The following is a 22,391-nucleotide window of genomic DNA, read 5'->3' on the forward strand; positions in this document are numbered from 1 at the left end:
GGTCAGAACATGGAGAAACAGGATGTAATTTCCCCCGGATGTGGTAACTACTAAACTTTCCTTAAAAGTTGATTTTTTAAAAACCAATTCTTGAACCTAAGTTCGTTTTATTTTAAAGTATCCCATCCAGCTAAAATAATGCTTCAAAACTGATTGATCATGGTAGTTGCAATTATATTGGAAATATTAAAAATGTTGATAAAACAGGCAAAGTTCAATAACTTTCCATTGTGGTGACAATTTAACATTCAGGCTGCAAACTTTTACAGATAAATATCACCTTAGAAAAACATTTTTCTTCATACTGAAATTGTCATAAGCTGCGTGATCCTATGAATTAAGAAATTTGATTACTGTTTTAATCTGTAGCCCAGAAAAGCCTACTGACCACATGCTTTGCTCAGGACCTTTGAAGGGGAAATTCATGTGCAGGGGTAATTCCAGTAATGTCCGACAGGTGGCGCAAACCGTTTTTATGGTATTGCTTTACTTGAACTAAGGACTTGCATTTTGTCAAGCACTTATTTTTCCGTGCATTTAGAAGTTATTTTCCCTTCTTCTGAGAAAGAAATCTTGGTAAGTAAGAAGCCTTTGTGGCTTTTTTCAAATTATGGAATAATTACTTCAAATAAGCAGATGTATAGGAAATAGGTAAAGTTTCTTTTAAGTTTTTGCAAAATGATTTTAAGGTTTTTTTTTTAATGTTGCAAGCGTTCTTTTTATTAGACAAGAAAGATAAAGATATGGCTATCTTGAAAGATATAAAAATAGCTAGCACTTGTCATAGTTAAGGAAAAAACTAACTGATGTTATTTCTTTCTTCTGTTTTTGTCTACTACATTTTTTCTTTTCACCTTTCCCTAGTTCCTTGTTTTCAGTAAGGTTTACAGTAGTTTCTGCCGCTGATATGGCGCCTATCACATGTTTACGTATTTTTACCACAGACGTGAGTGTTTGATCCTTCCTGTCACATGGTTCTATAATTGTTTATTTGTGTCTGTCACTAATTTATAAGCTTTTGAAAGCAGGGATTATGCCTTTGCTATTCGTATTTATATCCCCAGCACTGGACGTCTGGGGCAGTTCTGGCACATCGTACACTCTGAATAAACATTTATTAAATGGAGGAAGTGGCGGGGACTGGCCCAGAACTTGCCTTTTTCAACATTCTCACCTAAGCTTTGACAAATAAAACAGTATTTCTCTTACATATTTGTTGATTTGATTATGGAATTGCACGTTTTTCCGGTCTTTCCTTTTTCGTAGTTTTTATTTTCATAGATCCTATCCATCATTTTCTTACTTTTTTTTTTTTTTTTTTTTGCGGTACGCAGGCCTCACTGTTGTGGCCTCTCCCGCCGCGGAGCACAGGCTCCGTACGCGCAGGCTCAGCAGCCATGGCTCACGGGCTCAGCCGCTCCGCGGCATGTGGGATTTTCCCAGACTGGGGCACGAACCCATGTCCCCTGCATCGGCAGGCGGACTCTCAACCACTGCTCATCAGGGAAGCCCCTTTTTTTCATTTTCTTTCTTAATATAGAGCTTCTTCCATCTGTCTCCCCCACCCACACCTTTCATTTGATGCATTAAAGAAGAAAAACAAAACACCTTCTACCTTTTATCTCTTACACTTCCTTTAAAAAAAAAAGTTGTGACCTCTGTAATCTTCCGCTCTCTCGTCTCCCTTTTTCCCCCCTCCATATTTTTTTTTTTTTCTTAAATAGAGAAGCTCCTGGCTTAAATGTAAACACTAGGAAACGCTTGAGGACATAAATGATCGGGGAGGAATATTTGTGTTTTGGAGGCAGGGTGATATACAGGAAGCTGATCAACTTTCCTACGTAGTGGCTAAGTTTCAGTCCCCTGAACACAGACACCATCCAGAGACCTCTGAGTGGGTTCTCACTCACGGATGTCAATTTATCACGTGGAAGAAGCTCTCCTCTCTCTCTCTCCACACAAATGCAAGTGTATTATATTTCTTTAAATATAGAATACTTTTATATTAGCTATATTTCCAGACAAGCCTTTCAACTTATAAAAGATGTTCAAAATTAGAAATTTTGGAAATATAAATTCATCTATGAGTTGGAGATCTAGAGATAACCACTGTTAGCATTTTGTATATTTCTTTCCATTCTTTTTTTCCCCTAGGCTTTTTGTACGTCAGGTTTTAATCATATTTAACAAAACTAGATTCCTACTGCACACACGATTTTGTATTCTTTTGTCCGCTTAACATTATGTCATAGAAATTTTTTTTCCGAAGTGCAGTATTTGAGGCTGCATGCTATTCCATGGTATGGGTGTACCATAACTGATTAAACAATTTTCTCTACTAGTCATTATGATTTTTTTCAATTTTTCATCTTCATGAGCAACCTCATAGTAATATTTTTATGTGTATTCCTTTAGAAGAAAATTCTGAGAAGTGGAATTGCTAAAATAAGGGTAAGCATATTTTTAAGGAATTTATACATGGGACCAAATTGCCTTTCACAAATGTACTAATTTTTCATTCCTGCCAGCAGTAAGTGAGAGTTCTTATTTTAGTCCCACCTGCCAACACTGGGTACTATATTTTTGAATTTTCCCAATTTGGTAGGTGAAAATAATCATGGCTTTAAAAAAATATTTAAGAAAAAAATTCCCATTTGATTCACTTTATCTTTTTATACTTAAATATCTTAAATTATAGGCGTGCTGATAATTCACCTCTAAATGCTTCATTCTGTATTTCTAAAAAAAGTACATTTTCCTAACATAGCCAAATAACATTATCAAAAATTAACATTTATTTCTTAATAGAATCTAGTACCTGGTCCCTCTTAAAATCCTTTCTCCCCTTGATACTCAAGTAACGTTTACAGCAGGTCTGTCTAAGTTGAGATTCAGTCCAATATCACAAGTTTCATTTAGATGTTATACACTATTTTGATTTAATATGATTTTTGTGTGACTGGATGTTATTCATATTATTGACTATTGATTTTGGGGGGATAAATTTTCTGAGCAAATCACGTGATCTACTTAATTTTAAATGTCCAAAATTTGAAAAATATAGGTAACAACTAAAAGGAAAATAACCCCTCCCCTTAAAATTTTACCAGATAGAGATCATCACTGTTAATATCTTAGTATGTATCTTATTAATTTTTCCATATGCATGTGTACATATTAACTGCTGCACATTTTATAAATAAGCTACTTTTTGTCACATATATATAGTGAGCAATTTTCCATGGAATTAGATTTTCATTATTTTTAAAGGCCACACAGTAATATTTAATTATATGGAGATACCATAATTTATTTGAACAATCTGCTATTTTTGGACAGATTTCTTTTTAAAAAAATATTTTTGTACTGGCCCCTTTATTGTACTCTTTTACTGGTTCTAACAGTTTTTTAATTACTTCTCTTGGATTTTCCACATTGACAATCACATAATCTAAAAATAATGATAATTTTATTTACTCCATTCCAATATTTCTGTCTCTCATTTTCACCCCTTACTTACAATGACTAGAACTTCTAGAACAGTGTTAAATAATAGTGGGCATCCTTGATATTGACTTTCATGGAAATGCTTTGGGGGTGGGATATTGGTTTAAGTCAGATACTTGATATATTCTTTATCAAGTTTTTTTTGTTTTTTTTTTTTTGCGGTACGCGGGCCTCTCACTGTTGTGGCCTCTCCCGTTGTGGAGCACAGGCTCCGGATGCGCAAGCTCAGCGGCCATGGCTCACGGGCCCAGCCGCTCCACAGCATGTGGGATCTTACCGGACCGGGGTACAAACCCGCGTCCCCTGCATCGGCAGGCGGACTCTCAACCACTGTGCCACCAGGGAAGCACTATCAAGTTTTAAAAGTATCTTTTAAATGTATACTTTAATTAACATGTTTTTAGTCAAAGAAGAATGCTGAATTTTATCAAGTGAATTTTTAATATCTATGGAGATGCTCTTCTGTTTTTTTTCCTTTTATCCACTGCTGTATTATTGTCATAGATTTGCTAATAATAAGTGATGCTTACAATCCCAGAAACATCCAAATTAATCACTATGTATTATCCCTTCAGCATAGAGCAAGATTGATTAGGGTTTCTTCAATCTGATCTTCTCCCTACTACCAAATAATTGGAATTTATCTCTTTTATTTATATTTTAATAATATACATATACATACTCTTAATTTTATAATACACATACTTAAGCTTATATTTTTCTAACAGAATCTTGAGTTAATTGGTATCTATAACTTCTTCTCAGTCAGGCAAGGATCTTTACATGCTTTCAGTCCACTCTCTCCCTCTCCCTCCACTATCCACTAACTCCCTTGTTATCATTGGCAATTTAAATTCCAGATTGTTATTAAAATTTTTGTCATCAATCCTTATTGGGACTTAGCAATAAATTTTCTACTTTTTTTGCAAAGTATTCCTTCTTGATTCCCAATTTTTTTTGTGAGTCAGTTTCTCTTTCAGAGGATAGAGTCTATACTTTAGTAATTCATATAGTGGATCTGTCTTCCACATCTTTTAGCATTTCTTTCATATATTTAATCTCTTTGGCCTCTTGGACTGTATTTTGGGAAAATTCCTCTTCTTGGTCTTCTATCTCACTCATTCTCACATCAGCAGTGCCACTCTGCAGTTCAACTCATCCAACAAGTTTTCCATTTCAGTTATTAAGTTTTTAATTTTCATGATTCCTACTCCATTCTTTTTCAGAATCTTACCTCTCTGAGGATGTCTATCTATTAAAATGCCTATTCTCTTTTATCTCTGTCTCTTGGGTGTTAATGTCTGTTGTATCTTGAGTCTGGTTCCTTTCTATCACAGGGTTTGCTTTGTAAAAGTGTCATGCTTCTTGTTTGTGCAACCCAAATTGTGCTTGAGGCTCCATGTAAAACTGCTTGTTGATCTGTTTTCACAGCCTGCTTGTTGGACGGCTAGACCAAACTAGTCTGTATTAATTCTATATTGCTGCTGTAACAAATTACCACAAACTTAGCAGCTTGAAAAACACACTTTATCATCTTACAGTTCTGTAGGCTAGTAGTCCAACATAGGTCTTATTGGGTTTAAGGTGTTGGCAAGGCTGCATTGCTTCTGGAGGCTCTACAGGAAAATCCACTTACTTGCCTTTCTGAGCTTTTAGAGGCTGCTTGCATACCCTGGCTCATGGCCCTCTTCCTCAAGAAAGGTCACGTCCTTCTCATATCACATCATTCTGACCTCTTCTGCCTCCCTTTTCCACTTTTAAGGATACTTTGATTACATTGGGCCCACCTGAGTAAATCTTAAGGTCAGCTGATTAGCAATCTTAATACTACCTGCAACTTTTAATCCCTTTTTCCATGTAACAGCATATTTACAAGTTCTGAGATTAGGAAGTGAACATCTCTGGGAGGCTACTATTCTGTCTATCGTAGTCCAATCTGCTTGTGGATTTCAGAGACTTCTCTTGGTTTCAGTTCCCCTAAAGACTTCCCTTTCTGCTTTTAAGTGTGTGTGTGTGTGTGTGTGTATGTGTGTGTGTGTGTATTTCATCATTTTGGGGATTTAGGGCAAGAGGCAGTGGCTAGCGCATGTGCATATCACCCTGTTGACTCTCATCATTTTTAATGTTTATAATTGAAAATGTGATTTTCTTGATCCAGAACATATTTAGAACATTTTAAAAAGTGATCTTAAAAGTTTATTTTGTAGTCAGAAATACGACTTTACGAATTTCTGCTTTGGGGTATTTGTTTTAAAATTTATTTGACCTAAGAAACAATTTTAGCAAATGTTCCATGAACCCTGGCCCTTAGATATAAAATATCTCTTTTTGTAGGGTCAAAGTTTATAAGTCTCTATTAAATCCTTTATTAATTATTTTATTCAAACCCTCCATATATGTTTATTTTTTGCTACTTGATCTAACTATGACCCAGAGAAATATATTACTTTCATTATCAATGTCTCCTTATGTTTTCAGCATTGTTACTTTGTAAATTTTGATGCAATGTTATTCCTTGCATAGGTGTTCTTATCTGTTGTATTTTCATTGTGAGCTATTTGTTTTAACCAGTATTAAACAGTAGCTTCTCTTATTCTCATTGCCCAATTCTCTGATACTTTGACCTAATGGAGTATTATACACACAAACTGCAATTTCTGATGAATACACTTGCTAAAGTTCTTATTTCTGCCCCACTTACAAGTATTGTTGTATGTCTTACACCATTCAGAATGAAATGTACTCCCTCAAATCCCTCCTTACCTCTTGCCCAGTTCTTTTTATTTTCCAGTGTTATTGAGATATAATTGGCATACAACACTGTGTAAGTCTAATGTCTACAATGTGACAATTTGATACATGTATATTGCAAAATGATTACCACAATAAAGTTAGTTATCCACATCCATCACACACACCTTTGTGTGTGTGTGTGTGTGTGGTAATAACATGTATGATCTACTCTCTTAGCAATTTTCAAGTATATTATACAGTCTTGTTAACTGTAGTCCTCAGGCTGCATATTGGATCCCTAGAACCCATTCATCTTACATCTGGAAGCTTGTAGCCTTTGACTAACATCTCCCCATTTCCTCTGTTTCCTGGCCACTACCTTTCTATTTTCTGTTCTATGAGTTTGGCTTTTTTAGATACCACATATAAGTGAGATTATACAGTATTTGTCTTTCTCTGTCTGACTTACTTTCACTTAGCATAATGACCTCAAGGTCCATTCATGTTGTCACAAATGGCAGTATTTCCTTCTTTTTATGGCTGCATAATATTCCACTGTGTGTCTGCACCACATTTTCTTTACCCATTCACCCGCTGATAGACACTTAGGTTGTTTCCATGTCTTGGCTATTGGGAATAATGTTGGAATGAACATGGGGGTGCACTATCTTTGAGATAGTTATTTCATTTCCTTCAGATACATACCAATAAGTAGGATTGCTAGATCACATGGTAGTTCTATTTTTGATATTTTGAGGGACCTCCATACTGTTTTCCATAGTGGCTGCACCAATTTACATTCCCACCAACAGTGCACAAGGGTTCCCTTTTCTCCACATCCTTGCCAACATTTGTTATCTCTTGTCTTTTTGAGAATAGCCATTCTAATAGGTGTGAGGTGATATCTCATTGTGATTTTGATTTGCATTTCCCTGATGATTAGTGATGTTGAGCATTTCTTCATGTACCTGTTGGCCATCTGTATATCTTCTTTGGAAAAAATGTCTATTTAGGTCTTCTGCCCATTTTAAAATAAAATTATTTAAGTTTTTGTTTTGTTTTCACTATAGAGTTATATGAGTTCCTTACATATTTTGGATATTAACCCCTTACCAGATAAAATGGTTTATATTTTCTCCTATTCTGTTGGTTGATTTTTCATTTTGTTGATTGTTTCTGTTGCTGTGCATGAGGATTTTTAGTTTGATGTAGCCCCATTTGTTTATTTTTGCATTTGTTGCTTATGTTTTTGGTGTCAGATCCAAAAAAAATCATTTCCAAGACCAAAGTCAGGGAGCTTTTCTCCTACTTGTTTTTCTAGGAGTTTTATGGTTTCAGATCTTAGAGTTAAGTCTTTAATCCATTTGGAGTAAATTTTTGTGAGTGGGGTAAGAAACGGGTTCAATTGCATTCTTTAGCATATGCTTATCCACTTTTCCAAACACCATTTATTGGAGAGACAACCCTTTCCGCATTGAGTCTTCTTGACTCTCTTGCCAAATATTAGTTGACCATATATGTGTGAGCTTAGTTCTCAGCTCTTGATTTTGCTCCATTGGTCTGTGTGTCTGTTTTTATGCTAAATTTATACTGTTTTGATTACTATAGCTTTGTAATATGTTTTGAAACCAGGAAGTGTGATGCCTCCAGCTTTGCTCTGTCTCAGGCTTGTTTGGCTATTCAGGGTCTTTTGTGGCTCCATATGAATTTTAGGATTTTTTTTTTCACTTATGTGGAAAATGCCTTTGGAATTTGTTAGGGATTGCACTGAATCTATAGATGGCTTTGGGTGGTGTGGACACTTTAACAATATTAAGTCTTCTAATCCATGAGCATGGCATATCTTTCCATTTATTTGTGTCTTCTTCAATTTCTTTCATCAATTCCTTATAGTTTTCAGTGTACAGGTCTTTCACCTCCTTGGTTAAATTTATTATTTTTCTTGCATTTGTAAATGGGATTGTTTTCTTTATTTCTTTTTCATAGTTTGTTGTTAGCATATAGAAACACAACTAATTTTGTATGTTGGTTTTGTATCCTGTGACTTACTGAATTTGTTTATTCTAACAGCTTTTTGGTGGAATCTTTAGGATTCTCTACATATAAAATCATATCATTTGCAAACAGAGATAATTTTACTTCTTATTTTCCAATTTGGACACCTTTATTTCTTTTTCTTGCCTAATTGCTCTGGCTAGGACTTTCAGTACTGTGTTGAATAGGAGTGGTGATAGTGCTTCTTGCTCGGTTCTTACCTGATAATGTCCATCACTGACTAGGTGTAGAAATCTTGGAGAGCTGGGAGCGGGTGGTCTGTAGAAGGAAAACTCAGTATTCTGACCCACTAACATCAGTAGCATTGGGGTAAAAGAAATGCTACTTAATTACCTGGTTGTTACTTATCCTTGGTGTTTGAATCAGAGACAAACAGGTAGAGGGACAAAATTCTTTCCTACCTTTCAGAAGGGAGTCTGTTTTCCTGAAACAAAGCTTGAGTATGCCAGGTTTTCCTTAATACAGCTCCAGATATTTCTTCATGAGTGTAAATGCTTTTGGATCCGGCCATTAATTTTCCATCCTTCTTTGGTTTTGGTGACAAGGTGGGTTTTTGAGAGTTTCTGTGTTTTCTGGGTGTTTTGATGGGCAGGTGGGAAATGCTGTATTGGAGGAGCTGGGAGGGACTTTTAACCACTATATGCCATTTTGCAATGAAATTTCCCCAACCCAGAAGAGTTTTTACTCTTCCCAAGTATGACTAGTTGAAACTATTCATCTCTTAACTATTTTTCTATTTCCAGTATGCCCTCAAGTGATGAACAGTGGATCCTTTTGTTAATAAAACTGAACAACAACAAGTAGTCAAAATCTGTTCTCAATTACTCCTGCTACACAGGACCCTGTTGCCTGCTCTTGTCCCCGGGGCCTCCTAGATGCTTTTTTGTGGAGATCAGATCCTAAATGGGGTTGAGCAAGCCTCGAAGTTCTAGCCCTTTGTCTTGGTAGCAGATATTGAGTCCGTGGGTGCCTACACCTGCCTCCTCCCCTCGGCCAGGTAATCTTTTCTCATTCACTCAGCATCATTGTCATGAGAGGCAATGTCTTGTAATCCATTGTAGTACAGTGAGACTTTCTGGGCTCTGGGAAGACTTTTGTCTTACATACAGCAGCTTTATCCTGACGTGCCTTCTGATTTCTTCAGTGCACTTTTTAATATTTCTCCATCTTCTCCTGTTTTATCTGTGTGTCAACTGTAGGAACTTGATGATTTCAGATTATCAAGTGCCGAATCCTGCCTCTCTGAATTTGTTGCTTCTGGTCTAATGTGAATGGGAAAAACGTATTTCCATGTTTATGGGAATTGTGTCCAAAAACGAGATCCTGCAACTAAAAAAAAAATCCTGTGACTGGAAAGAGCAGAGTATATGTGTTATCTCAACGGACCCTCGCCAGTCTGTGAAGCACTTCTAACCTCTGCCTATAGGTGGTTCCAGGCAGATGTGGTGTGGATACTCCAATGTAGGTGCAGGAGGCTGCCCTGTGGCCATCACAGCTGCCACTGCTGCTTTCAGGATGCTGCTGAGGGAATTAGGTGGCTGTGGAGCCTGGTGTGTCCTGGCCAGCTTTTGTTCCCTCCTGGGGCTCATAGATGTTTTTCTGTGCAGATCAGAGCTGGAGTGGCATAGACTCACGAATGTGTGTCTGAATTTCTGGGACTGGCTTCTTCCTTGACCTTCTGCACAGTTTTAGTTCCACCCCTTTGTCTCAGTCACAAGCATGATGTCTGTGGGCTGGTGAATCTGCTTCCACCTCGCAATGGTCATCAATGCCCGGCTTGGCCTGTATTAATCATATCTTCTCAAATGGCTCCATGAACGGTAGTATCCTCTCTGCCAGCCCAGCTACAGCTGGTTTTGTTGAGGTCCAATTCATGGAGGTAAAGAGTATAAGTAGTTCTTCCTTGTAACACAAACTTGGCCTCATCTACTCTCACAAGAGGATTTATCCCCTGTCTTATGCCATAGAGATTTAGCCATCAAGCTACAGGGAGATGGGCCTTCCAAGCAGGCCTCAGGGACTTGTCAACCACCTTCCTCCCCATCCTTTTCATCTCATGTTGTTTTGGCCAAATTGAGCTGAGGATCTGAAGGTCTAGCCTACTGCTGGCATGGCTCTGCAGTGCCCACCAGGAGGACCTCTCAGGCTCATCTGAACATTCAGACGCACAAGTGCTAATAGGCCACACTTGGTCCCAGTTTACTCAGGAAGATACAGGAGAGGAAATAGAACTCAGGTTTCTTACTTGGTATTTATAGTTCATACGCAGTCCTTTCAGCCTGGATGCTATTTACCGTTCAATGGTCATTTTTAAAAAAATAAATTTATTTGTTTTTATTTTTGGCTGTGTTGGGTCTTTGTTGCTGTGCACGGGCTTTCTCTAGTTGTGGTGAGCTGGGTTACTCTTTGTTGTGGTGCGTGGGCTTCTCGTTGCATTGGCTTCTCTTATTGTGGAGCACGGGCTCTAGGTACGTGGGCTTCAGTAGTTGTGGCTCGTGGGCTCTAGAGCACAGGCTCAGTAGTTGTGGCGCATGGGCTTAGATGCTCCACGGCATGTGGTCTCTTCCCAGACAAGGGATCGAACCCATGTTCCCTGCATTTGCAGGCGGATTCTTAACCACTGCGCCACCAGGGAAGCCTCTCAATGGTCACTTTTATCATAAGTGATTCTTCCTGATAACACAGCTGACATTCTCCCTGTATCAGGTTTCCAGAAAAGAGTTAGATCAGATTAGTCCATGGAGAAGGAGAGAAATGAGTTTGTTAACCCTTCACCCGTGACGGGTCACTGGTTGCAGCAGATGGCTGAGCATAGCACCAAATTGAATACTGGTGTAGACTCGTGAGAATGTCTTGTAGTTTTTGGCAATAGCTCCTTGCATACCATTTTGTACAATTTTAGATGATCAAACTGACTGACTGGTAAAACATTTTGAGGGGATAAGAGGACTGTCCTTTGAAAGAGCAATAAAGTATTCTGAGTCCAATGAAAAGAGACCGTAGTCACGTAGTTAACTTTTAAGACAGTTAATTTAAAGTCTCTGTCTAGCAAATCGATGTCTGTGCTTCCTCGGGGACCATTTCTATTGACTTCTCCTTTTTTTAATAGACTTTATTTATTTATTTATTTTTAATTTGTTTTGTTTTGTTTGCGGTACGCGGGCCTCTCACCGCTGTGGCCTCTCCCGTCGCGGAGCACAGGCTCCGGACGCGCAGGCCCAGCGGCCATGGCTCACGGGCCCAGCCGCTCCGCGGCATGTGGGATCCTCCCGGACCGGGGCGTGAACCCGCGTCATGCATCAGCAGGTGGAATCTCAACCACTGCGCCACCAGGGAAGCCCTAATAGACTTTATTTTTTAGAGCAGTTTTCGGTTTACAGAAAATTTAAGTAAATGGGCCGGAGAGTTCCCATATACTCCCTTTCCACTGCACACAATTTTCCTTATTATAACATTTTGCATTAGTGTGGTATATGTGTTATAATTGATGAACCAATAATGATATATTATTAACTAAAGTCTATACTTTACATTAGGAGTCAGTCTTTGTGTTGCATAGTTCTATAGGTTTGACAAATGCATAAGGTCATATATCCACCATTACAAAATCACATGGAATAGTTTCATTGCCCTAAAAGTCCTCTATAATCTGCCTATTCATCCTCCATCCCCCAGCCTCTGTCAACCACTGATCTTTAATGTCTCTTTAGTTTTGCCTTTTCCAGAACGTCAGAGAGTTGGAATCATACAGTTGGTAGCCTTTTCTGATTGGCTTCCTCACTTAGCAATCGCATTTTGGTTCCTCCATGGCTTGACAGCTCACTCCTTTTTATTGCTGAATAATAATCCACTGGATGGATGTACCACAGCTGGTTTATCTTTTTACCTATTGAAAGACATCTTGTTGCTTTCAGTTTGGGGCAGTTATGAATAAAGCTTCTATCAACATCCACGTGCAGGGTTTTTATTTGTTGTTTTTTTTTTTTTGCGATACGCAGGCCTCTCACTGTTGTGGCCTCTCCCGTTGCGGAGCACAGGCTCCGGACGCGCAGGCTCAGCGGCCATGGCTCACGGGCCTAGCCGCTCCATGGCATGTGGGATCTTCCTGGACTGGGGCACGAACCCGTGTCCCCTGCATCGGCAGGTGGATTCTCAACCACTGCGCCACCAGGGAAACCCTCATGTGCAGGTTTTTGTGTGGACATAGATTTTCAGTTCATTTGGGTAAATATCTAGGAGTGTGATTGCTGGCTTATATGGTAAAACTATGTTTAGCTTTGTAAGAAACTGTCAGATTGTCTTCCAAAGTATCTGTACCATTTTGAATTTCAATAATGAATGAAAGTTCCAGTTGCTCCATATCCTCACCAACATTTGATGTTGTTTCAGGATTGTTTGGCCAATCTAACAGATATGTAGTAGTTCCTCATTGTTTTAACTTGCAATTCCCTAATGACATATGGTATTGAGTATCTTTTCATGTCCTTATTTGCCATTTGTATAACTTCTTTGGTGAAATATCTGTTCAGATCTTTTGCCCATTTTTAAATTGTGTTGTTTATTTTCCTGTTGAGCTTGAGTTCTTCATTTATTTTGGATACAAGTTCTTTAACAGATATGTGCTTTGCAAATATTTTCTCCCAGTCTGTGGCTTGTCTTTTCATTTTCTTAATTGCAAAGCAGAAAATTTTAATTTTAATGAAGTCCAACTTAACATTTTTTTCTTTCATGGATTGTACTTTTGATGTTGTGTCTAAAAGTCATTGCCAAATTCAAGGTTACCTAGATTTTCTCCTATACTAACCTCTAGAAGTTTTATAGTTTTGTATTTTACATTTAGGTCTGTGGTCCATTTTGAGCTAGACCTTTTTTTTTTTGCATGTGGAATGTCTAGTTCTTCCAGCAGTATTTGTTAAAAAGACTATCCTGTCTACACTGAATTGTCTTTGCTCCTTTGTAAAAGATCAGTTGACTGTATTTGGATGGGTTTATTTTTGAGCTTGCTATGCTGGACAGTTGATCTATCTGTCCATTCTTTCACCAATACCACACTGTCTTGATTGCTATAGCTTTACATAAGACTTGAAGTTGGGTAGTGTCAGTTCTCTTTGTTCTTTTAATTTTTTTTTCCTATGAATGAACAATACTTTTTTATTTCTCTGCATGCCTCATAGTTCTTTTACTTCAGTCAGACATTTTGAATATTATAACATGGTAACTGGAAATATTAGGATATGGTAACTCAGATTCTCCTCTTTCCCAGGGTTTGTTGTTGCTGCTTGCTGTGGGGTGTGGTTGTTTATCTGTTTAATGATGTTTCTAAACTATTTTTGTAAAGACTGTATTCCTTCTTGTGTGTGGCCATTGAATTCTCTGTTCCATTGGCTTAGTGGTCAGCTAGTGATTTGACAGAGATTTTCTTAAACATCTGGAGAAAAAAAACCAAAACAAAACAAAACAAAAAATACCTGATCTTTGCAGATTGGCTGTGTTGAAGCACTTCTTGAGTGCTTATCCAGGCTGTTTACAACTCTGCCTTAGCTTTTACTTTCTGCTTGCACGGAGCCTAAAAGCCAATCAGAGGTGAATGTTTAGGATTTTCTCAGGTCTTCTCTGAGCATGCATCCAGCCCTGGGCATGTGTATGGCCTCTAGATTACCTGGGATACATGGAGATTTCTAGAGCCTTTTTTCTCCCATGTATCTCCTTTCCCAGCTTCCTCCTTCTCTGGCTTTCTGGTGTGTCTGCTGCCTGCCCCGTATCTTATCCCTTGCTCCAGGTGGCTGTGGCTAGTGTTTGTGCCTTTAAAGGTTTTCGAAACACTGTCCAGGAGGCTGCTGCAGCCCTGGGAAAGTTCTGAGTTGGATGGGGTGAAACAAAGGCACACTCCTGAGTGGACCCCTCAGAAAGCCACCAGACAGGTTATAACACACAACCACAATTCTTTGCTAACAAGGTCTGTATTGCCTTTCCTGACACAAGCAACTTGTATAACTGGAAAAAATAACACATTAAATTATGGGGACAGAAATGATTCTGATAATGAATGAAGAACTCATTGAGATTTTGTGTTTAGTAAGCTGAGGTTTGAGAGCAACTATCCAATCTTTATACATCTTAATGTATATTATATTTCTAGAATTTGGATTCATAGCAAGATGTTCTGAAGAACAGCAACAATCCTCTAGGGGATAGCCGCTTCAACATCATGACCAAAGGCAAAGAATCTGCTGTCAGAAACCTTCATTTTGTTTACATCCTGACCTTAGTATTTGGAACCATAATCCATTTCTCTGATGAAAGTGAATTTGTGGTGGACATGTCAAAAATAGGTCTTATTCGTGTTCGCAAAGACCTGTCACCAAAAACCAAAGTCTTAGATATGTCTCAAAACTACATATCTGAGCTTCACCTCTCTGACATCGGCTTTCTCTCAGGGCTGAAAGTTTTGAGACTTTCCCATAATAGAATCCAGTACCTTGATATTAGTATTTTCAAGTTCAACCAGGATTTGGAATATTTGGATTTATCTCACAATTGGTTGCAGAAGATATCCTGTCATCCGATCACTACAAGTCTCAAGCATTTAGACCTCTCATTCAATGACTTTGATGCCCTGCCCATCTGTAAGGAATTTGGCAACTTGACTCAACTGAATTTCTTAGGATTAAGTGCGACAAAGTTACAGCAATTAGATCTACTACCAATTTCTCACTTGCACCTAAGTTGCATCCTTCTGGATTTGGAAGGTTATTTTGTGAAAGAAAATGAGAAAGAAAGTCTTCAAATTCTGAATACAAAGGAACTTCACCTTGTTTTTCACCCAAATAGCTTCTTCTCTGTCCAAGTGAACATATCAGTGAATAGTTTAGGGTGGTTACAACTGACTAATATTAAATTGAATGATGACAACTGTCAAGTTTTAATTAAATTTTTGTCAGAACTCACTAGAGGGCCAACCTTACTGAATTTTACCCTAAACCATATGGAAACAACTTGGAAATGTTTGGTTGGAGTTTTTCAATTCCTTTGGCCCAAACCTGTAGAATATCTCAATATTTACAATTTAACAATAGTTGAAAGCATCAGTGAAGAAGTTTTTACTTATCATGAAACAACATTGAAAGCACTGAATATAGAACATATTATAAACAGAGTTTTTATTTTTTCACAGACAGCATTATACACAGTGTTTTCTGAGATGACTGTTACGATGTTAACCATATCAGACACACCTTTTGTACACATGCTTTGTCCTCAGAAACCAAGCACATTTACATTTTTGAACTTCACCCAGAATATTTTCACAGATAGTGTTTTTCAAAATTGCCACACTTTAGTTAGATTGGAGACACTTATTCTACAAAAGAATGAATTAAAAGACCTTTTCAAAGTAGGTCTCATGACTAAGGATATGCTCTCTTTGGAAATACTGGATGTTAGCTGGAATTCTTTGGAATATGATAGACATGATGGAAATTGCACTTGGGTTGGGAGTATAGTGTTGTTAAATTTATCTTCAAATATACTTACTGACTCTGTTTTCAGATGTTTACCTCCCAGGGTCAAGGTTCTTGATCTCCACAATAACAGAATAAGGAGCATCCCTAAAGATGTCACCAGTCTAGAAACTTTGCAAGAACTCAATGTTGCTTCCAATTCTTTAGCCCACCTTCCTGGATGTGGTACCTTTAGCAGCCTTTCCATACTGATCATTGACTATAATTCAGTCTCCAACCCATCAGCTGATTTCTTCCAGAGCTGCCAGAAACTTAGGTCCCTAAAAGCAGGGAACAATCCATTCCAATGTACATGTGAGTTAAGAGACTTTATCCAAAGTGTAGGCCAAGTATCAAGTGAAGTGGTAGAGGGTTGGCCTGATTCTTATAAGTGTGATTATCCAGAAAGCTATAAGGGAACCCCACTAAAGGACTTCCATGTATCTCAATTATCCTGCAACACAGCTCTGCTGATTGTCACCATTGGTGTCCCTGGGCTGGTATTGGTTGTTACCGTGACTATCCTCTGTATCTGCTTGGATCTGCCCTGGTATCTCAGGATGGTGTGTCAGTGGACCCAGACCCGGCGCAGGGCTAGGAATGTACCCTTAGGAGAACTCCAAAGAGCTCTCCAGTTCCATGCTTTTATTTCATACAGTGAACATGATTCTGCCTGGGTGAAGAATGAGTTAATACCAAACCTAGAAAAAGAAGATATAAGAATTTGTCTCCATGAGAGAAACTTTGTTCCTGGCAAGAGCATCGTGGAAAATATCATAAACTGCATTGAGAAAAGTTACAAGTGCATCTTTGTTTTGTCTCCCAACTTTGTCCAGAGTGAGTGGTGCCATTATGAACTCTACTTTGCCCATCACAATCTCTTCCATGAAGGATCTAATAACTTAATCCTGATCTTGCTGGAACCCATTCCACAGAACAGCATCCCTGGCAAGTATCACAAGCTGAGGGCTCTCATGGCCCAGAGAACTTACTTGGAATGGCCCAAGGAGAAGAGCAAACATGGACTTTTTTGGGCTAATATTAGAGCTGCTTTTAATATTAAATTAATACTAGTCACTGAAAGTGATGATGTGAAAGCTTAAAAAAAGATCAGACGTCCAACTTAAGAAACCATCACTAACTTGAATTCTGATGGACACTGTGCTTTCAAGTTATTGTGTTTGCTGCCTCCATTATCTCCATGCATTCAGGAAACACTTAATGAAAACTGTGTTTCAGTTGAACTGGGAACCAGACTGGGGGCTGTGGTGGTGCTCAAACGTGCTGATGACAGGTAGCTCAGTCTCTTCTGGTTGAACCATTCCGTTTCAAATTGAAACAAGCTCTTTTGAGTAAATGCTCAGTCGTTCAAGGACCTTTCCCCTCTCTTCTCCTTTCCCCAGAGGATTTTGTGTGAGCAGGAGTTTATGAGACTTCATGGCAGGAAAGAGTCAACCTCAGAACTGTATGCAGTGGTACTTGGGGTGTCCTGTGGATCCTCATCGGCCTCTGGTCAGCTCTGTTATCCTGCTCTACTTTGGGGCTGGGGGAGAAATTAGACCAGATATGGAAAATAAAGATACTTTCTTTTTTCTTCACATCTGAGTAATAGTTTATAAAATGTTTGACTTTGCTACACAAATATGCAATTAATCAGTAGCGACTCATGGCATTGGTAGTCTATGTATATAAAGGGAAATAGAGTCTTAGTCATAGGCTGTTGAGGCCAAAGACATGATTTACTGGCTTGCCAAGGAAACTCAGAGCCAGATTTATTTGTAACCGACTGAATAGGAGTTATCTGGTTGTGTTAGAATTTTGGCGAATGCCTCAAAGCTGACAAAAGGCCGTAAATATCACCACATTTTAAACAGATATTAGACACAGCCAGGCTGGAATTATAAAAAAATAGCAGAAAGAGGTCAGTAACTATCAACTCATATTACCCATTTTCAGAAGACTGGCTTCAAAAGGGTGATTAGAGAGTCATTAAGTAGAGGCTCTAGACTTATGGGGAAATTGCTTTGGATTTCGTCCAAAGGCAAACGAGATGGGCTGTAAGCTTAGAAGAGCAGTAACCTCACATCCTACTCCCAGCCTGAAAGCTTGCAGAGTAACAGGAATGCACAGGCCCAGTGAGGCAGACAGAGTATGGAGTGAGAGCTCTTGGAAGAGCTGGATGAGTGTCACCTATTGGCAAACAATGCTTTGCAAATATAGGTGCTTGATAAATATTTGTTGAATGAATGCATGAGTGCTTCTCACCTGGAGAATTCAGGAGGTAAGAGGGTGGCTGGGGCAGCCCGAAATAGCAGGATGAGGAAAGAAAGGAAGCAGTGATTGCAACGTACCCTTCCATTATTTGGCATGGCAGAAGTGTTGTGGATTTCCTGTGGGCCATAATGACCATGGGAAGGGTATCTGGGCTTGAGGTGTCATGATATGACCTTAGCTAATAGGGCAGCCTGTTGTGCAAAGGGACAATACTGCTAAGAGGCAAGGGGTTAGGGAGAAGAGGCGTATGACTTGGGGAGTCAGGGGGGTGCTGCAAGAGGTCAGCCAGAGAATGTGCCACTTGCATCAAAGAGCTGTGCAATGTGGGATCCCCCCAAGGCCTCTGAATGACCCACAGATGCATCCTGTGAAAGAGCCAACATTTGGACTCCGCCATAATCAGAGGCAGAGGTATGATGGCCTGCCTGCCTTATCCAGTCGTTAATTGCAGGGAGACTTGCTCCTTTTTCTCTAATACTCTCTTCACTTGCAGAGGCCTGGGAACATCCAGAATATAGAGAAGGCAGAGAAGATGGAGGAAGAGTGATGATATTGACCACACTCCTTCCCTGCTTCACTGCAAGAAAGGCCCGAGCCAGGGCCAAGCAGAATTTTGAATTAGGTGTGAGACTGATGTTAAACTGGACTGGCCTGGACATTTCAATGCCTGAAATAGAGGTGCAATTACTAAAATGAGACTTGTCACTAAAATCTGTGGGATTTAGGATTCAGGATAGATCCTGAATAGATCCTTATAGAGGGAGAGATTCAACAAAACTTGCTTGTAAAGCTATAGTTAGAGAGAAAAATAAAGCCCTTTCCTTCTGGACTTAGCTCATTCAATAAACTGGTTTCATAATTAATAGTTATAAAGAAACTAGCCTTAATGAAATTGTATTAGAGTCATCTTCTGTCTGCATTAGCCCTTCCTTCTCTTCGGGAGAGCACTTACTTTCTTCCACAGGCCCTTTCCCAAATGGTAAATTTTCTCTAGCCCCTGTTGAACTTGTTCCCTAAACTAAAAAATCCTCAAGCCAACAAACAAAACCAAAACAGCAAACAACAACTGGGACTTCCCTGGTGGCGCAGCGGTTAAGAATCCGCCTGCAAATGCAGGGAACACAGGTTTGATTGCTGGTCTGGGAAAATCTCACATTCTGTGGAGCAACTAAGCCCGTGCACCATAACTACTGAGCTTGCACTCTAGAGCCTGCGAGCCACAACTACTGAGCCTGCATGCCACAGCTACTGAAGCCTGCACATCTAGAGCCCATCCTCCGCAACAGGAGAAGCCACCGCAGTGAGAAGCCCGCTCACCACAAGGAAGAGTAGCCCCCGCTCGCCGCAACTGGAGAAAGCCCGTGCGCAGCAACAAAGACCCAACACAGCCAAAAATAAAAAAATAAATAAATTCATAAAAAAAGCAAACAACAAACTATGTCACACATTCTAAATGATCAAATATTTTTAAATGGTTCCAATATGTTTCCCACAAAATACTGTTGACAGTATTTAGAAAATATAGAATATATTTTATATGAAAATATAGAATTTTGGCATTTTCAAATAGAATTAAACAAAACCTGTATTTTTGCCACATATGAAACCATACACATTTCAGACATATAAAAGCTCTATCATAAGAGATCAGTTTGTTTTTTACATAAAGATGTTCTATCTCCAGGAATCCTCTGTTTCCTCTTTTGAATTCTTCCAGTTGCAAGTAGCAGATACCAACTTGGGAAAGGGCGTGTTTATTTCAAGGATTCAGAAGTGTCTCCCTCCCTTTTTTTCTACTGCCACCCCCAGCTGAGTCTGCAGGCCATCAGGGACAGAGTGTGCATGTTCCACTCTGTAACCTGGAGCAGAGCATCCGCTGTCCCGACTAAGCCACCAATATCTCTTACCTGTATGACTGCAGTAAACTCACCGGCCTCCCTGCTTTTACTGTTGCCTCATACGTTCTCCAAACAGCAATCAGACTAATTATTTTTAAAGTATAAATTATTTTAAGCCACTCCCCTGCTTAAAACGTTCTAATGACCTCCCCTTGCAGTAAGAACAAAAGTCAAGCTCCTTGTCATGACCTGCTGTCATGGTGGTGAGTGAGGACGGGGATTGAGGAGTGGGGAGCAGGGTTACCTGCCTCGTGACCATTATCGAGAAGAGTGGTGTAGGGGTCTGCTAAGGCTGCCCTGACAATATACCACAGGCTGGGTGGCTTAAACCACAGAAATGTATTTCTCACAGTTCTGAAGTCCAAAAAAGGGAGAGATTGGCAGAGAAGAGGGGATGGAAGGGTGTGAAAGCATGGCTAAGAGACAGTGACTGGATGACTGGGATATAAATGGAGGATAGAGTGAGTCTTAATGAGAACACAGAACACAGCACTGGGAAAGGAGGAAGTCACTTTCTGTCTAGATTTCTGGAGATTGGTTTGATTGGAAGAGAATGAGAATAAATTACAGGCAGATAAAGAGACTTAAAGGGATTTCTAAAGCCACAGGGACTTTCTGTTTTTTGTTTGTTTGGCGGCATGGCATGTGGGATCCTAGTTCCCAGACCAGGGATCGAACCCACGCCTCCTGCATTGGAAGCACGGAGTAAGAAATCTCAACAGAGTCAAGTCTAAATATGAAGTAATTTTTGTGAGCAGATTTCAGACATCTTCAGCCCTTTTGAGGTATTAACAGTGCACTCTAGCTTAACATTTTCAATCTCCAATTCCATCTAAAGGTCTTCTCCTTTCCCCATATCATAGGGTGTAGCCTTACATCATAAACACTGGTATCTCAATGCTGCTGACTCTCTCACTGCTGCCCCTTTATGTATATGTACCTGGGAAATGTGAGGATGGGGTGATGGTGGGGATTGCACTGTCTGGTTCAACTGCTTTAGGAAGTGCTTGGCCCAAATTGTTGGGAGCTCTCCTTAGAATATGGGGTAAGTAACACTTCCTAGTCCTTGGTTTTGGACCCAAGTCATAGGAAAAGTTCCAGTCAACACCCTATACCATAATCAGTAGAACCAACAGAAGGGAAACCAAAACTGTCAGTGGGCTATTGAATTATATGGCAGATGAACAACCTAAAAATCTATTCTAAATTTGGATTAAATAATCATTTTAAAAAGACATATAAAAAATCAAAAAGGCATATTCATAGCAATAGGCAGAGAAAAATGGTATGGATTTATGTCAGTTGGTTCAGAGAGTTCACTTCATGGAATGTATCCCAAGGAAATAATTGCTCATACACATCCTAAGAAAATGGATGAACATGATGCTTATTGCAGAGTTGTTTATGATAATAATGTGAAGTTTGGAGACAACTTAAAAAGATTGCTTGAATACATTGTTAATTAAAATATTTTAAAAATACATTGTAAATAAAATGGAATATTATTCAGCCAATAATAACAAAGCTGTAGGTGGATATTTACTGATATAAACAGACATTTATGATGCATTATGGATTAAGAAAAGCAGATTAGGGCTTCCCTGGTGGCGCAGTGGTTGAGAATCTGCCTGCCAATGCAGGGGACACGGGTTCGAGCCCTGGTCTGGGAGGATCCCACATGCCGCGGAGCAACTAGGCCTGTGAGCCACAACTACTGAGCCTGCGTGTCTGGAGCTTATGCTCCGCAACAAGAGAGGCCGCGACAGTGAGAGGTCCGCGCACCGCGGTAAAGAGTGGCCCCCGCTCGCCGCAGCTAGAGAAAGCCCTCGCACAGAAACGAAGACCCAACACAGCCAAAAATAATAAATAAATTAATTTAAAAAAAGAAAAGCAGATTACAAAACAATACTTGGTCCAGTGCCATCTGAGGGGGCGGGTGTGTGTGTGTGTGTGTGTGTGTATGTATGTATGTATGTAAACTGTACAAACTTACTGAATAGCAATTTGGCAACAGGTATCAAGAGCCTAAAGCATGTTTATATATATATTAAAAAGTCTGGGGCTTCCCTGGTGGCGCAGTGGTTGAGAGTCCACCTGCCGATTCAGGGGACGTGGGTTCGTGCCCCGGTCCGGGAAGATCCCACGTGCCGCAGAGCGGCTGGGCCTGTGAGCCATGGCCGCTGAGCCTGCGCGTCCGGAGCCTGTGCTCCACAACGGGAGAGTCCACAGTAGTGAGAGGCCCGCGTACCGCAAAAAAAAAAAAAAAAAAAAAGTCTGCATGGTTGCTCCAAAAATGATATTGGTGTATCTCTATATGGTAAGTTATTATTGATTTGAAATTTTGTTTTTATTTATTCATATTTCCTGTTTTCTTCAGTAAACATTTATTACTTGGATAATAAAAAAATCAAATTAACTGAAAAAT

General features: G+C 39.4%; 1 protein-coding gene across 3 annotated transcripts; it reads left to right on the forward strand.

Moving 5' to 3' along the window:
• Positions 1-520: 520 nt before the first annotated feature.
• TLR6 (toll like receptor 6) lies at positions 521-17,387 on the forward strand. 3 transcript variants are annotated; one of them, XM_029235996.1, is made up of 3 exons: positions 521-576; positions 14,435-14,921; positions 15,844-16,090. In XM_029235996.1, the coding sequence occupies exons 2-3, from the start codon at positions 14,504-14,506 to the stop codon at positions 15,891-15,893; spliced, it is 468 nt and encodes a 155-aa protein (XP_029091829.1). In that variant the 5' UTR covers positions 521-576; positions 14,435-14,503; the 3' UTR covers positions 15,894-16,090. The 3 variants fall into 3 exon arrangements, with proteins under 3 accessions (XP_029091829.1, XP_029091825.1, XP_029091826.1); XM_029235992.1 differs by having other exon boundaries at positions 14,435-17,387; XM_029235993.1 differs by lacking the exon at positions 521-576 and adding an exon at positions 8,807-8,840 and having other exon boundaries at positions 14,435-17,387.
• Positions 17,388-22,391: the final 5,004 nt, after the last annotated feature.

The sequence above is a fragment of the Monodon monoceros genome, unplaced genomic scaffold (genome assembly GCF_005190385.1).
Source record: "Monodon monoceros isolate NGI ecotype Baffin Bay Population unplaced genomic scaffold, NGI_Narwhal_1 Super_Scaffold_20, whole genome shotgun sequence".
Taxonomy (NCBI): domain Eukaryota; kingdom Metazoa; phylum Chordata; class Mammalia; order Artiodactyla; family Monodontidae; genus Monodon; species Monodon monoceros.